The 13488-nt window shown below is 41.3% G+C and overlaps 1 protein-coding gene across 4 annotated transcripts in view; it reads left to right on the top strand.

The window, feature by feature from the left end:
- Nucleotides 1–9530: 9530 nt before the first annotated feature.
- The window catches only part of FMO5 (flavin containing dimethylaniline monoxygenase 5), a 42643-nt gene continuing 38685 nt past the window's right edge, over nucleotides 9531–13488 (top strand). The window contains exons 1-2 of one of the 4 annotated variants that reach the window (XM_086392204.1): nucleotides 9531–9637; nucleotides 10113–10287. In XM_086392204.1, the coding sequence (XP_086248330.1) occupies nucleotides 10153–10287 (135 nt within the window). In that variant the 5' untranslated portion in view covers nucleotides 9531–9637; nucleotides 10113–10152. Of the gene's footprint in view, nucleotides 9638–9827; nucleotides 10012–10112; nucleotides 10288–13488 lie in introns of those variants that run through there. The other 3 variants (XM_086392205.1, XM_086392203.1, XM_086392202.1) reach the window with 3 other exon arrangements.

The following is a 13488-nucleotide window of genomic DNA, read 5'->3' as shown; positions in this document are numbered from 1 at the left end:
AATCCCATGGATGGAGGAGCCTGGTAGGCTGCAGGGGTCGCTAAGAGTTGGACACGACTGAGCGACTTCACCTTCACTTTTCACTTTCACTTTTCACTTTCATGCATTGTAGAAAGAAATGGCAACCCATTCCAGTGTTCTTGCCTGGAGAATCCCAGGGACAGGGAAGCCTGGTGGGCTGCCGTCTATGGGGTTGCACAGAGTCGGACACGACTGAAGCGACTTAGCAGTTATACTTGTAACAAACAACTGAAATATGAAAATGTAAAAATAATACGATTTACAATGGGATATGAGTTCCATCCCTGTCAGGAATGGAACCTGGTCAGTTCCATCCCTGCCCACATGTTGCAGAGCAACTAAGCCCATGTACCACAACTGCTGAGCCTGGGCATCACAGCTACTGAAGCCTGCATGTCCTAGAGTGTTGTCCACAACGAGAGAAGCCACCACTATGAGAAGCCTGTGCGCCACAACTAGAGAGTAACCTCTACTCATGGAAACAAGAGAAAGCCCACGTGCAGGTGAAGACTCAGCACAGCCAAAAATAAATAATTATGTTTAAAAAGAAAGTGAAAAGTTAAGTCACAGACTGGAAGAAAATATTTGAAATACTGCAAAGGATATATATCTGCAAAGGATTTGTAACCAGATTGCACAAAGATTCTTACAACTCAATTCTAAAACCACTGAGCTTTTTAAAAATGGGCAAAAGATTTTCACAAACACTTTGCAAAGAAGATATATAAATGGTCAAGAAATTAAGTGGAAAGACGTTCAATATCATCAGTCATCAGGGAAATTCCAATTAAAAACACTATGAGATAATACCACATGCCCACAAGTATGGGTAACAGTACAAAGCGTGGAGAGGCTATGGAGCTACTAGAATTTTTATATATTGCTATTGAGTGTGTAAATGGCACAACCTCTTTTGAAAACTTTTTGGCAGTGTCAACTAAAGTTAAACATTATACTTACCTACTACCTATAAAGTTAAACATTCTTCCTACCTATGACTCAGCCAGGCTTCAGCAATATGTGAACCGTGAAATTCCTGATGTTCAAGCTGGTTTTAGAAAAGGCAGAGGAACCAGAGATCAAATTGCCAACATCCACTGGATCATGGAAAAAGCAAGAGAGTTCCAGGAAAACATCTATTTCTGCTTTACTGACTATGCCAAAGCCTTTGACTGTGTGGATCACAATCAACTGTGGAAAATTCTGAAAGAGATGGGAATACCAGACCACCTGATCTGCCTCTTGAGAAATTTGTATGCAGGTCAGGAAGCAACAATTAGAACTGGACATGGAACAACAGACTGGTTCCAAATAGGAAAAGGAGTGCGTCAAGGCTGTATATTGTCACCCTGCTTATTTAACTTATATGCAGAGTACATCATGAGAAACGCAGGGGTGGAAGAAGCACAAGCTGGAATCAAGATTGCCGGGAGAAATATCAATAACCTCAGATATGCAGATGATACCACCCTTATGGCAGAAAGTGAAGAGGAACTCAAAAACCTCTTGATGAAAGTGAAAGTGGAGAGTGAAAAAGTTGGCTTAAAGCTCAACATTCAGGAAACGAAGATCATGGCATCTGGTTCCATCACTTCATGGGAAATAGTTGGGGAAACAGTGGAAACAGTGTCAGACTTTATTTTGGGGGGGCTCCAAAATCACTGCAGATGGTGACTGAAGCCACGAAATTAAAAGATGCTTACTCCTTGGAAGGAAAGTTATGACCAACCTAGATAGCATATTCAAAAGCAGAGACATTACTTTGCCAACAAAGGTTCGTCTAGTCAAAGCTATGGTTTTTCCTGTGGTCATGTATGGATGTGAGAGTTGGACTGTGAAGAAGGCTGAGCGCCGAAGAATTGATGCCTTTGAACTGTGGTGTTGGAGAAGACTCTTGAGAGTCCCTTGGACTGCAAGGAGATCCAACCAGTCCATTGTGAAGGAGATCAACCCTGGGATTTCTTTGGAAGGAATGATGCTAAAGCTGAAACTCCAGTACTTTGGCCACCTCATGCGAAGAGTTGACTCATTGGAAAAGACTCTGATGCTGGGAGGGATTGGGGGCAGGAGGAGAAGGGGACGACAGAAGATGAGATAGCTGGATGGCATCACTGACTCGATGGACGTGAGTCTGAGTGAACTCTGGGAGTTGATGATGGACAGGGAGGCCTGGTGTGCTGTGATTCATGGGGTTGCAAAGAGTGGACACGACTGAGCGACTGATCTGATCTGATGACTCAGCAATTCCACTTGGGCACACAAGAAAACTGAGACCAGAAATCCAAAAAATAAAAGACTTGTTAAAGAATAAAACATCTTCTTCATTACACCAAAAAGTGGAAATAATCCAAATATTCATCAATAAGAGAATGGACAAAACTTAAAAACACTACATTGTGTAATGATTCCAAGCACAGAAAGTATATACTGTACAATTTATATGACGTTCAAGAACAAATTAAAGTATCAGATGTTCTCCAGACTTATTGTGGTGATCATTTCACCATTTCACCATATACAAATATATTCAGATGTATAAATTCTGTACACCAGAAACTAAATATATATCAATTACACCTCAGTAATAAAAAAACAAACAAAAATGAAAGGAATCTATGGTGATAAAAGAAAACAATGCCTGCTTCTAGAGGTGGGTATTGGCTGGGAAAGTGCATAAGAAAACTTTGTATGACTCCTCTGCTCCACATCCATCAGGTCATTCTATCTCTGAACCGTTTCTAGAATCATGTACTTTTCATGATCTGCACTGTCCCTACCCTAGACCACATCCCAGCAATCTCTGATGTGCAGGTCAGCAGGACCTGTGTCTGAGGAATGAACGGAAAGACAAGAGCCCCAGAGACTCATCTGATATGACTGTTGTTCTCTATGTGAATGAGCCATTACCACAAAATTTTCATTCCCTACTGATCCAGAATTTTAACTGATTTTCTTTTGTGCCTCAGTTGGTTTTCACAGCATTTCCAGTCCCTTAACCACGGAAAAAGATATTGTTTCTATAGGGAAATGTATTCTGATTTTCAACAATTTATTAAAATTGCTTAACTTTATAGAACCCAGCCATTTCTTCATTGGAGACTTCCCACCTGTTTTTTTCTTAATGGTATTTTTAAGTATCTTTAAATCTTTTTGATGGGTCTATATTCTGTGTTTCCAATCATCTTTGAAAATCACAAGGGAAGGGGCTTCCATTGCTTGTTTTTGTGCACAAGAGCATGGCATGCCGCTCTGGATGCATAGGAAGCACAACTGAAACAGGACACTCCCAGCATGTCCTCTGCCTGCCCTTCGTCTATAGAAAAACTTTAGTCAAAGTTGAGCATATATATGTGCTGTGCTTAGTCGCTTAGTCGTTTTGGACTCTTTGCAACGCCATGGACTGTAGCCTGCCAGACTCCTCTGTCCATGGGGATTCTCCAGGCAAGAATACCGAAGTGGTTTACCATGACCTCCTCCAGGAGATCTTCCCAACCCAGGGACTGAACCAGGGTCTCCTGCTTTGCAGGCAGATTCTTTACTAGCTGAGCTACCAGGGAAACCTGAGTTTGTATATACTCACTTGCAAATTTGCAGTTACCTTAAATAGAGAGAAAATTTGAGTTAAAGTTTAAAACATTTCACAAGAATTTAAAAACGACATCCATGCCAAGTTTGAAAGTAATTAATTACAAGATAGTGAAAGTAGTAGAGCATTAAAATAAAATTACATTTTAAAATACTAATTCTTAAAGGTAATTCCTGTATTATTCTGAAATGGTAAAACTGATTCAGTAGGGAGAGACTACTATTCAGTTTATAAACATATTCATCAGTTTTCCTATAACTAGGAATCTGTAGTAAATTCAAAATTATCCAATTTATAAATAATTTCATTTTAGGTTACACTTCCAGTAAAACACTTTTCAGAATTTTATTTTTAAAAGTACCTATTGTAAGTTCACATTTATAACTGAAAACTTTTATGAAAGATATCAGTCTTTAAAAAGCTACAGGTCCAAAAAATATTGATGCTAAGATTAATTAGAGTTATAAAAAGTTGTAAAAGCAGTTGTAAAAAGCAAAACTGAGAATTCAATAGCACAAACAAAATAGCAATTGATTTATCTCTCATATAACTGACCAAGATTAATAGATCAGATTAGGAGATCCAGTCATTTAGAGCCTCAATCTGATGGTGGACCTACTTCAATACATAGTTTCCAAAGGTCTCTCTAGTTATCAATATTCTAGGCCACAGGTAAGAAAATAGATCAGAAATTCAGGGCAAACCAGGGCAAACTATTGCCTTTTAAATAGGCTGGGCAGAACTTGTCTAGTCACCTCTTTTTACATTCCTAAGTGAGGACTTAGTCATATTTAGACAAATAGCTGCAAGGGGAACTGCCGGGGACCAGCCCCGGCTGATCCAGGGTATTCGAAGCGGGGACGGCGTCGGCGAGGATCAGGAAACAACTGCTTAATTAAACGTTAATTAAGGATATAAAGAGTAATAGAATGAGGATAGCTCAGTGAAGAAATTCAGTGGAGAAAAGAGGCTGAAATAAGGATAGCTCAGTGAGGAAATTCAGTGGAGAAAAGAGGCTGAATAATTCAGCCAGAAGGTAAGAGAAAGAACGACATGGTGAGACCAAGTTTCGGTGAACAAGGCCCGCACTTTATTTTCCAAAGTAGTTTTTATACCTTAAGTTATGCATAGAGGATAATGGGGGAAGGGGTAGAGTCATGCAGTAAGCCAGGCTTTCTTCCTGCAAACTTATCATATGCAAAAGTTTAGGTGATTTGCATCATCTTCTGGCCCGGAGGCCTTTTTCTCTAAAGGTGATTATTCTGAAGTCAGGCGCCAGCCTCCAAAAAGCATTAGATAAAGTTGCATTCCTACAGAGCAAAGGTGTGGTGGGCTATAACAAGAAAAAGAATTAACTCAAGGGTCCCAGGTTACAAACATTAAAGCTACTACTTACACCAACTATATTAATCAATACACTGCCAGGGACACAGCAGGTAAGGGATATGGAGACTTAGCAGCAAACATTGGCCCAACAAGTGAGAATCCCTTCACCAATACAATTTCTAATCAATCTTTTAACTGCTCAAAGGACTCTGTATTTAGACAGTTTAGAACATCTCACGCCTCTCAGTTTGGAGGCTCTGAGCAATCACATGTGGCCGGAAAAACCTATTCAGGCAGGCTAGAGGACTTCCAAGGGAGTTTGTAGGTTGAAACACTGTCACACCCAGGAATTATTAACTGGAGCTGTAAGCTAACTCTTTTTTCAGAGAGGTAGTGGGGGACAGCCCCCCGTAAAGTCAGAGGTGTAGGTGAAAGCACAAAGCAGAAAGTAGGCAGACTCTGGTTTTGGGGGTAGATTGCTCGAGAATTTCCAGGGAGACTCCTGAGGCTTGATCCCGCCTTTGCGTATGTCAAGCCTCCTTCCTCATGACCTTTGCCACGGGCGGAGCTCGCTCCCCACAGGGAACTGGGAAATACAGTTGTTATTTGGGTAGCCCCATCGCATCTACAGTCCTATAATGCTATATAATATGAGGAAAACAGATTTCAATGAAGAGTTAGCAGTCTGACACCCCTCTAGTCACTAAAATTCTGTGTTCTTCCTTCTGTTCTGCTCATCCCCACGCCAAGGGAGACAACTCCAAATTCCATCCAGGTGCCAAATCCATCTCAAATTCAGGGATCTCTGGGTAACTTGTAATCACCTCCCTCAGACATGGGTTGGTTTTTGTGGTTGAGCACCTCATTAATGCAAAGGAAGTCACTTGCTTCTCCAATACCCGATAAATCATGGTCTAGTAGAAGAGACAGGATGATTGTATGAGAACTTCTTGTTCTTTAGTATTCAGTGGCCCTTCCACCACCATAAATCTTGGGCAGTGATAAGATGAGAGGTTAATATTTTGAAATCTCAACGAAGATGCGTTTAGGTAACTGAAAAAAGAAAAGACCCTGCTTTTTCTTTCTAGGAGAAAGTAACACTAGACAGAAGAAAAGATATTTGGTGACAAAAGGCATTCTATTTTGTGGTATTTGATGGTGAGGACACTAGTTAAATAAGAGATTTCTGAAGCAAAGTGAGAAAAGAATCCAGAACAATAGTTAATAGTGGCTTTTTTAGAAAAATGAGAAGTTTTTTATTAGCTCATCTTAATATCACTCGAGAGATAAATGGCATTTTGATAAATAAGAACCATATCAAAAAAGACAGAACCACATTTAAAAAACCCACTTTTTAAAACTACTGAGAATTTGAACTCTCTCCTTAAGCTTCTTTCCCTTTATCCTCCCATTAGGCTATGTTGATGTCACGTTTCCCACTGTGCATGTATGTGTCTGTATGTTCATATAATTCAGACCATATTGTGAGCAGAAGTCTTTCTGACGGAGCCAAATGATTTCCCAAACCGAAGATCTATTTTTAAACATATTTTAAAGTAGTCAAAATAAGACAAGCTATGATCAGCTAAAAGCAGTTCAATGAAAGTATAAACTGTAAAGGCAGGATTTAGGCAAAGAAAAGAGAGATGAGAAATGGAAGGACTTGTGACTAAATTACATGTAAAAAATATTCTCATAAAGGAGAATTATATATGGTGATTGACACCCAGGCCCAAAGCCAGACTGCCAGTGTACCCCCCCTGCATTTTCACTTGCAAAACACACACATTATGAAGTTGCTCAGAGGATTACAGGTGTCCATTCCCAATTACATCTGTTGCACCATACAAAGTAAACCCTTGAAAAATAACCATTGGTCTGGGAAGGATACTTTTGGGGTGAGGTAAGTCAAAACCCAGTTTTGGCATTATTGGCATCAAACCATCTTCAGTAAAGTTGACTCAGGGAGTAGTACAAGGTGCACAAAGATGCATGGTATCAGCCATAACCTACCTCTCCCAGAACCCCTTCAGATCAGATCAGATCAGTCGTTCAGTCGTGTCTGACTCTTTGCGACCCCATGAATCACAGCACGCCAGGCCTCCCTGTCCATCACCAACTCCCGGAGTTCACTCAGACTCACGTCCATCGAGTCAGTGATGCCATCCAGCCATCCCATCCTCTGTCGTCCCCTTCTCCTCCTGCCCCCAATCCCTCCCAGCATCAGTCTTTTCCACTGAGTCAACTCTTCGCATGAGGTGGCCAAAGTATTGGAGTTTCAGCTTTAGCATCATTCCTTCCAAAGAAATCCCAGGGCTGATCTCCTTCAGAATGGACTGGTTGGATCTCCTTGCAGTCCAAGGGACTCTCAAGAGTCTTCTCCAACACCACAGTTCAAAAGCATCAATTCTTCGGCGCTCAGCCTTCTTCACAGTCCAACTCTCACATCCATACATGACCACAGGAAAAACCATAGCCTTGACTAGATGGACCTTTGTTGGCAAAGTAATGTCTCTGCTTGTGAATATGCTATCTAGGTTGGTCATAACTTTCCTTCAAAGGAGTAAGCGTCTTTTAATTTCATGGCTGCAGTCACCATCTGTAGTGATTGTGGAGCCCAGAAAAATAAAGTCTGACACGGTTTCCACTGTTTCCCCATCTATTTCCCATGAAGTGATGGGACCGGATGCCATGATCTTCGTTTCCTGAATGTTGAGCTTTAAGCCAACTTTTTCACTCTCCACTTTCACCTTCATCAAGAGGCTTTTGAGTTCCTCTTCACTTTCTGCCATAAGGGTGGTGTCATCTGCATATCTGAGGTTATTGATATTTCTCCCGGCAATCTTGATTCCAGCTTGTGCTTCTTCCACCCCTGCGTTTCTCATGATGTACTCTGCATGTAAGTTAAATAAGCAGGGTGACAATATACAGCCTTGACGTACTCCTTTTCCTATTTGGAACCAGTCTGTTGTTCCATGTCCAGTTCTAATTGTTGCTTCCTGACCTGCATACAAATTTCTCAAGAGGCAGGTCAGGTGGTCTGGTATTCCCATCTCTTTCAGAATTTTCCACAGTTGATTGTGATCCACACAGTCAAAGGCTTTGGCATAGTCAGTAAAGCAGAAACAGATGCTTTTCTGGAACTCTCTTGCTTTTTCCATGATCCAGTGGATGTTGGCAATTTGATCTCTGGTTCCTCTGCCTTTTCTAAAACCAGCTTGAACATCAGGAAGTTCATGGTTCGCATATTGCTGAAGCCTGGCTTGGAGAATTTTGAGCATTACTTTACTAGCGTGTGAGATGAGTGCAATTGTGCGGTAGTGTGAGCATTCTTTGGCATTGCCTTTCTTTGGGATTGGAATGAAAACTGACCTTTTCCAGTCCTGTGGCCATTACTGAGTTTTCCAAATGTGCTGGCATATTGAGTGCAGCACTTTCACAGCATCATCAATGGACCCTGATTCTGACCCAATGTGTGAAGTCCTATATCATTACATTGGTCTTTTCTGCATGATTCGAAAAAATCTGTTACTTTTTAAAAGTGGATATTTTGTGTTTTTAATTGCACAGGTAACTGTGTGAGAAAAAGAGCCTTTTAAAAGTATTTTTAGTTTTCTGAAATTATGTTTGTGTATTGTCCTCCCTACTAAACTCTAAGCTCCTCTAAGTAGAAAACAATCCACTCACTCCTCACTGTACCCCAGCACCCAGGTCAGTGCATGGATATTTTAAAGAAAATTTCTATCAGTAGCATAGAACCATTTGAAGTGAAGTGAAAGTTGCTCAGTTGTGTCAGGCTCTTTACAACTCGGTGGACTGTAGCCCGCCAAGCTCCTCTGCCCAAGAGATTCTCCAGGCAAGAATACTGGAGTGGGGGAAAAAAAAAAGGATACTGGAGTGGGTTGCTATTTCCTTCTCCAGGGGATCTTCCCAACCTAGGGATTGAAGCCAGGTCTCCTGCATTGCAGTCAGATTCTTTAGCTGCTGAGCCACCAGGGAAGCCCAAATAGCAGAGGGGGCATCCCTGGGTGGGCACGAAGAATTGATGCTTTTGAACTGTGGTGCTGAAGAAGACTCTTGAGAGTCCCTTGTACTGCAAGGAGATCAAACCAGTTAGACCTAAAGGAAATCAACCCTGAATATTAATTTGGAAGGACCGATGCTGAAACTCCAATACTTTGGTCACCTGATGCAAAGAGCCGACTCATTAGAAAAGACCCCGATGCTGGGAAAGATTGAAGGAAAGAGGAGAAGGAGATGACAGAGGGTGAGATGGTTGGATGGCGTCACTGACTCAATGGACATGAGTTTGAGCAAGCTCTGGGAGATAGTGAAAGACAGGGAAACCTGGGGTGCTGCAGTCCACGGGGTAGCAAAGAGTCAAATACGACTGAGTGACTGAATAACAAGCATAGAACCAAAGACCCAATTTGGGGGGTTGAGACCAAAAGGTGGACAAGGGGGCCCCGAAGTGGTTTATCAGATCTCCCGAGAGACAGATGTTCTCCACTTAAGCTTTTGGAGCAAGACTTGCTTGGTGGTGGTGTTGACAGTTTCCCTTCGCCAGGAGGCGTCTATCACTTTAAGATAAACACCAGGAAGTTAAAAGTGAATGGGAGAGGCGAGTGACGGAAATTCCGGCTGCTTGGATCTCCCCCTGAGAGTATTTGAGAGTTCGAGCATCTGCAGCTGAAAAACCGAGAGGTTGTAGGGTTAATCCTTTCTGCTTAAAGCGGGTTGGCCCACTTTTTATTCCCTCAGCTGGGGAAAAGGTTGCGGCTGAGTGGGCGGGGTTTTGGCTGACAGGTGTGGAGCCGAACAGCCCCGCCCCACTGGCTATTGCTGATGTTGGTATTTTGTTGCTTTATATATCTTCGAAAAGAGCCAAAATTGCACTGTGCTCCAGATCGCAGCTGTAGGATCTGCTGGTGTTGAGGCAAAGGCATTGAGTTCGGGTATCCCAGCCGACCTCTCAGCTCTGTGTCTCAGGTCTGGGTCTTGCAGCCGCAGGGCTCTCCCATCCAAGGTGTAATAATTCCCTGTGGCTAGGAGGACACTGGTATCTGGCTTCCTCGAAGGTATCTGCTCTTTCAGCCTTTATTATTGATGCCACGGCCAAGTCTTACCGAAGGATGTTAATTGATGTGTGTTTTCTATCTTTTGTCATCCTTTCTTTCAGACAGGTTACACTGACCCAGCCCCGAAGATCTCTGGAGACCATGGCCAAGAAAAGAATTGCTGTGATTGGGGCAGGTGTGAGTGGGCTCACGTCTATCAAGTGCTGCCTGGAAGAAGGCTTGGAGCCCCTCTGCTTTGAAAGGTCTGATGACATCGGAGGGCTGTGGCGGTTCCAGGTAAATCTCTTGGTTCCTTAATACTTGGAACTCTGGCTGTAACTAGGTGCAAAAGATATTTTATCTTGTGTCAGGAAATATGATGGGCTTCATAGTGATTCAGCCTGCTAGACTTCAGTTTGCTGATCCCTTCTCAGGTTCTATGCAGGTTCCTCTTTCCCAAGGCTGGCAGCAAAAATGGGACAGAGATATCACTTTTTTTTTCCTTTACTGATGACTATGAAAATGGCACAGAGATCATTTTCATTTACAGATCTTCCTTGATTGACAATGAAATTACATCTTGATAAGCCCATCATAAATTGAAAATATCCTAAGCTTAAAATACATTTAATACACCTAACTTGGTAAAGAACCTGCTTGCTATGCAGGAGACTGCCTACAATGCAAGAGCCCACCTGCAATGCAGGAGAGGCAGGATTGATCCTTGGGTTGGGAAGATCCCCTGGAGAAAGAAATGGCAATCCACTCCAGTACTCTTGCCTGGGAAATCCCATGGACAGAGGATACTGGTGGGCTACAGTCCATGGGGTTGCAAGAGTTGGACACGACTTAGTGACTAAACCACCCCCTAACACCATAGCTGCACCTAACCTGTCTTAAATGTGCTCAAAGCACTCACTTTAGCCTACACTGGCAAAATCGTCTCACACAAAGCCTATTTCATAATAAAGTGTTGAATATTTTATAATTTATTGAATACTGTACTGAACATGAAAACTAGAACGGTTGTAAACTGATCAGTTGTTTACCCTCCTGATCTGTGACTGGGTGGAAGCTGCCACTGCCCAGCAGCACCAGAGTATGGTACAAAATATTGCTAACCCAGGAAAAGATTAAAATTCAAAATTTGAAATATGGTGTCTATTGAATGAATATTGCTTTTAAACTATTGTAAAGTAAAAAAAAAATCACAAGTTGAATCATGGTAAGTAAGTTGAGGAGTGTCTAATAAGTTTTGCTGCTATCTGGAAGAGGGCAACAATCTCCATGGTGGCAGGGTGTAACAAAACGACAATATGTGAAGTGGCTAGAAAATTTAGAGTGGTTACTCTTGGTCTGCATTAATCAGTAAGTGATCTAGAATATAGTTTACAGCTCCTAGGAATTCCTCTTTTCAGTCTCTTCTAATCTTACTGTTTTTTGTTTGTTTATTCCTTCCTTCCTTCCTTTTAAAAAATTCTAGTAACTTTAAACAATTCTCTAATAATTCCAGTCCCTGAATAGGATATAAAATCTGGCCTAAAAGAATCAAAAAATTCTTTGAACTTTTTCTTTGCTTGAGAAATCAAATCAGTAGTCGTATCTTCAGAGGAGGGCAGATAGCATGTGCAACTAGATTGTCTTGTCCTTGCACAGATAAAGTTGTTGCTTTAATAAGCACACCCAGCCCTGCAACTAACATATTAAAGTATCATCTAACTTAAATGATAGTTAAGCTTATTATATGTTAAAGAATATCAACCTCTTTAACTTCCTCCAAAGCAACATCCATTGGGTTTACTTCTAAACTCACTTTTTAAAGCCAGTGTTTCATATTTCATAAAGACAGTGTTTGCCAGTTACTTAAAAGTGGTTTCACAGCATCCCTTAGTTGAACAACAGTGCCACTGTTTTGCTTCTTGCCTCTGTCTTAGCGACTAACTCTGACAATAGTTCTTATTCAGATCTAGGGTGAATACCCCTTAGCACACAACCCATGCCTCGGTCATAATCAGTCTTGCACGTGGACTGAAAAGACTGTTAATTAATATTTTGTAATCAATAGAAAATTTTACTTTAGAAACCCAGCCACAACATAGTGTAGAGTTTAAGAGCATAGTCTGGGTTCAAATCCTGTGTCTGCACCTACTAGCATTACTGTGACTTTGGAGAAAATCATTAAACCTCTCTGTACCTCTATGTTATCATCTTTAAGAAGGAGATACCCACTTCACAGAGTTATTGTGGAGGTTAAGTGAATAATTATGTCATCACTAATAACAGTGGCACAATAAGTGCTACACACCAGTTGTTATTCAGTAGGCCAAATGTGGGGCCCACACAACTGAGCGACTGAACTGAACTGAAGCCTCCTAGGCAACTACTGATCACTTAAGAAATCGGTTGAAGGTTCACCATCCTACCCGATTATCAGGTTTCTAGCTTTTATCTCCGAAGTGGCTTAAACTTCTTCTCTGTTAAAAACTCAACTTGAAGTTTGTTCTAATGATACTCTTGGCAAAATTTCAATACCTTATAAACTGCTTACTTGAAAATAAATAAGCTATATTTCATCGTAATGCTCTGACTTCTGTTAAGACAGACCACATCTGGGTCTATTATATATAACGCATATTTTTACATATATTATATGCACACACATACACACCACTATAATTCTAGAGCCAAAGGCCATGCCTGGCATGTATTAGGCACCAAACATACTTGCATTTTATAAATGAATCCTTGAAATGGAAAATTTCTTGGGTGGCTGCTTAGACTGCTTATGGAAATAGACCTTCATTCTCATATATCCCAGTTACACAGCTGTGAAGCCTGTGGCATTATAAACATTTGTTAATTGCAGATTAAGCATGTTTCACATGTTGATGCTGGTTTCCTCAAATATTCCTTTGAGATCTGCTTTTCTTTTACCTCCTTGCTTGTTATTTGGAGCCTTCTCCCCCACCCTACCCCCCTTCACATTTTTATAATTTCATTGGGGGTTTCATATATAAGATCATCCCAAAGTGAAGTCACTCAGTCGTGTCCGACTCTTAGCAACCCCATGGACTGCAGCCTGCCAGGCTCCTCCACCCATGGGATTTTCCAGGCAAGAATACTGGAGTGGGTTGCCATTTCCTTCTCCTGATCATCCCAAGCACACTGGAATTCCACTGTTGCTACGAGGTGTCCAATAAGTCACTGGGGACTCAGGGCTTCCATTTTCTTTCTTGTAATAGGTCTCAGGGATTCAGTATGTATGCCTTTCTTCTTGACCTCTTCATTAATGTTAGATCAGACTGAGGGTGAAACATAGGTAGTGATGTGAGACATATTGCTTTAATGTTCATTACTACAGTATTACTTTATAAACAAAGTGGCTTAAAATGATAAATCGCTTGGGAAATGTTGAGGTTTTAATAAGTATGCAATGCTGTAGAATAATTTTTAATTTTAGTTAAATTTAGTTTAATTTTGGAGAAGGCAATGGCACCC

Source organism: Bos grunniens, chromosome 3 (assembly GCF_055505025.1).
Source record: "Bos grunniens cultivar Pamir isolate PY7600 chromosome 3, Bosgru_T2T1.0, whole genome shotgun sequence".
NCBI lineage: Eukaryota > Metazoa > Chordata > Mammalia > Artiodactyla > Bovidae > Bos > Bos grunniens.
This window is presented reverse-complemented; position numbering and strand designations above follow the sequence as displayed.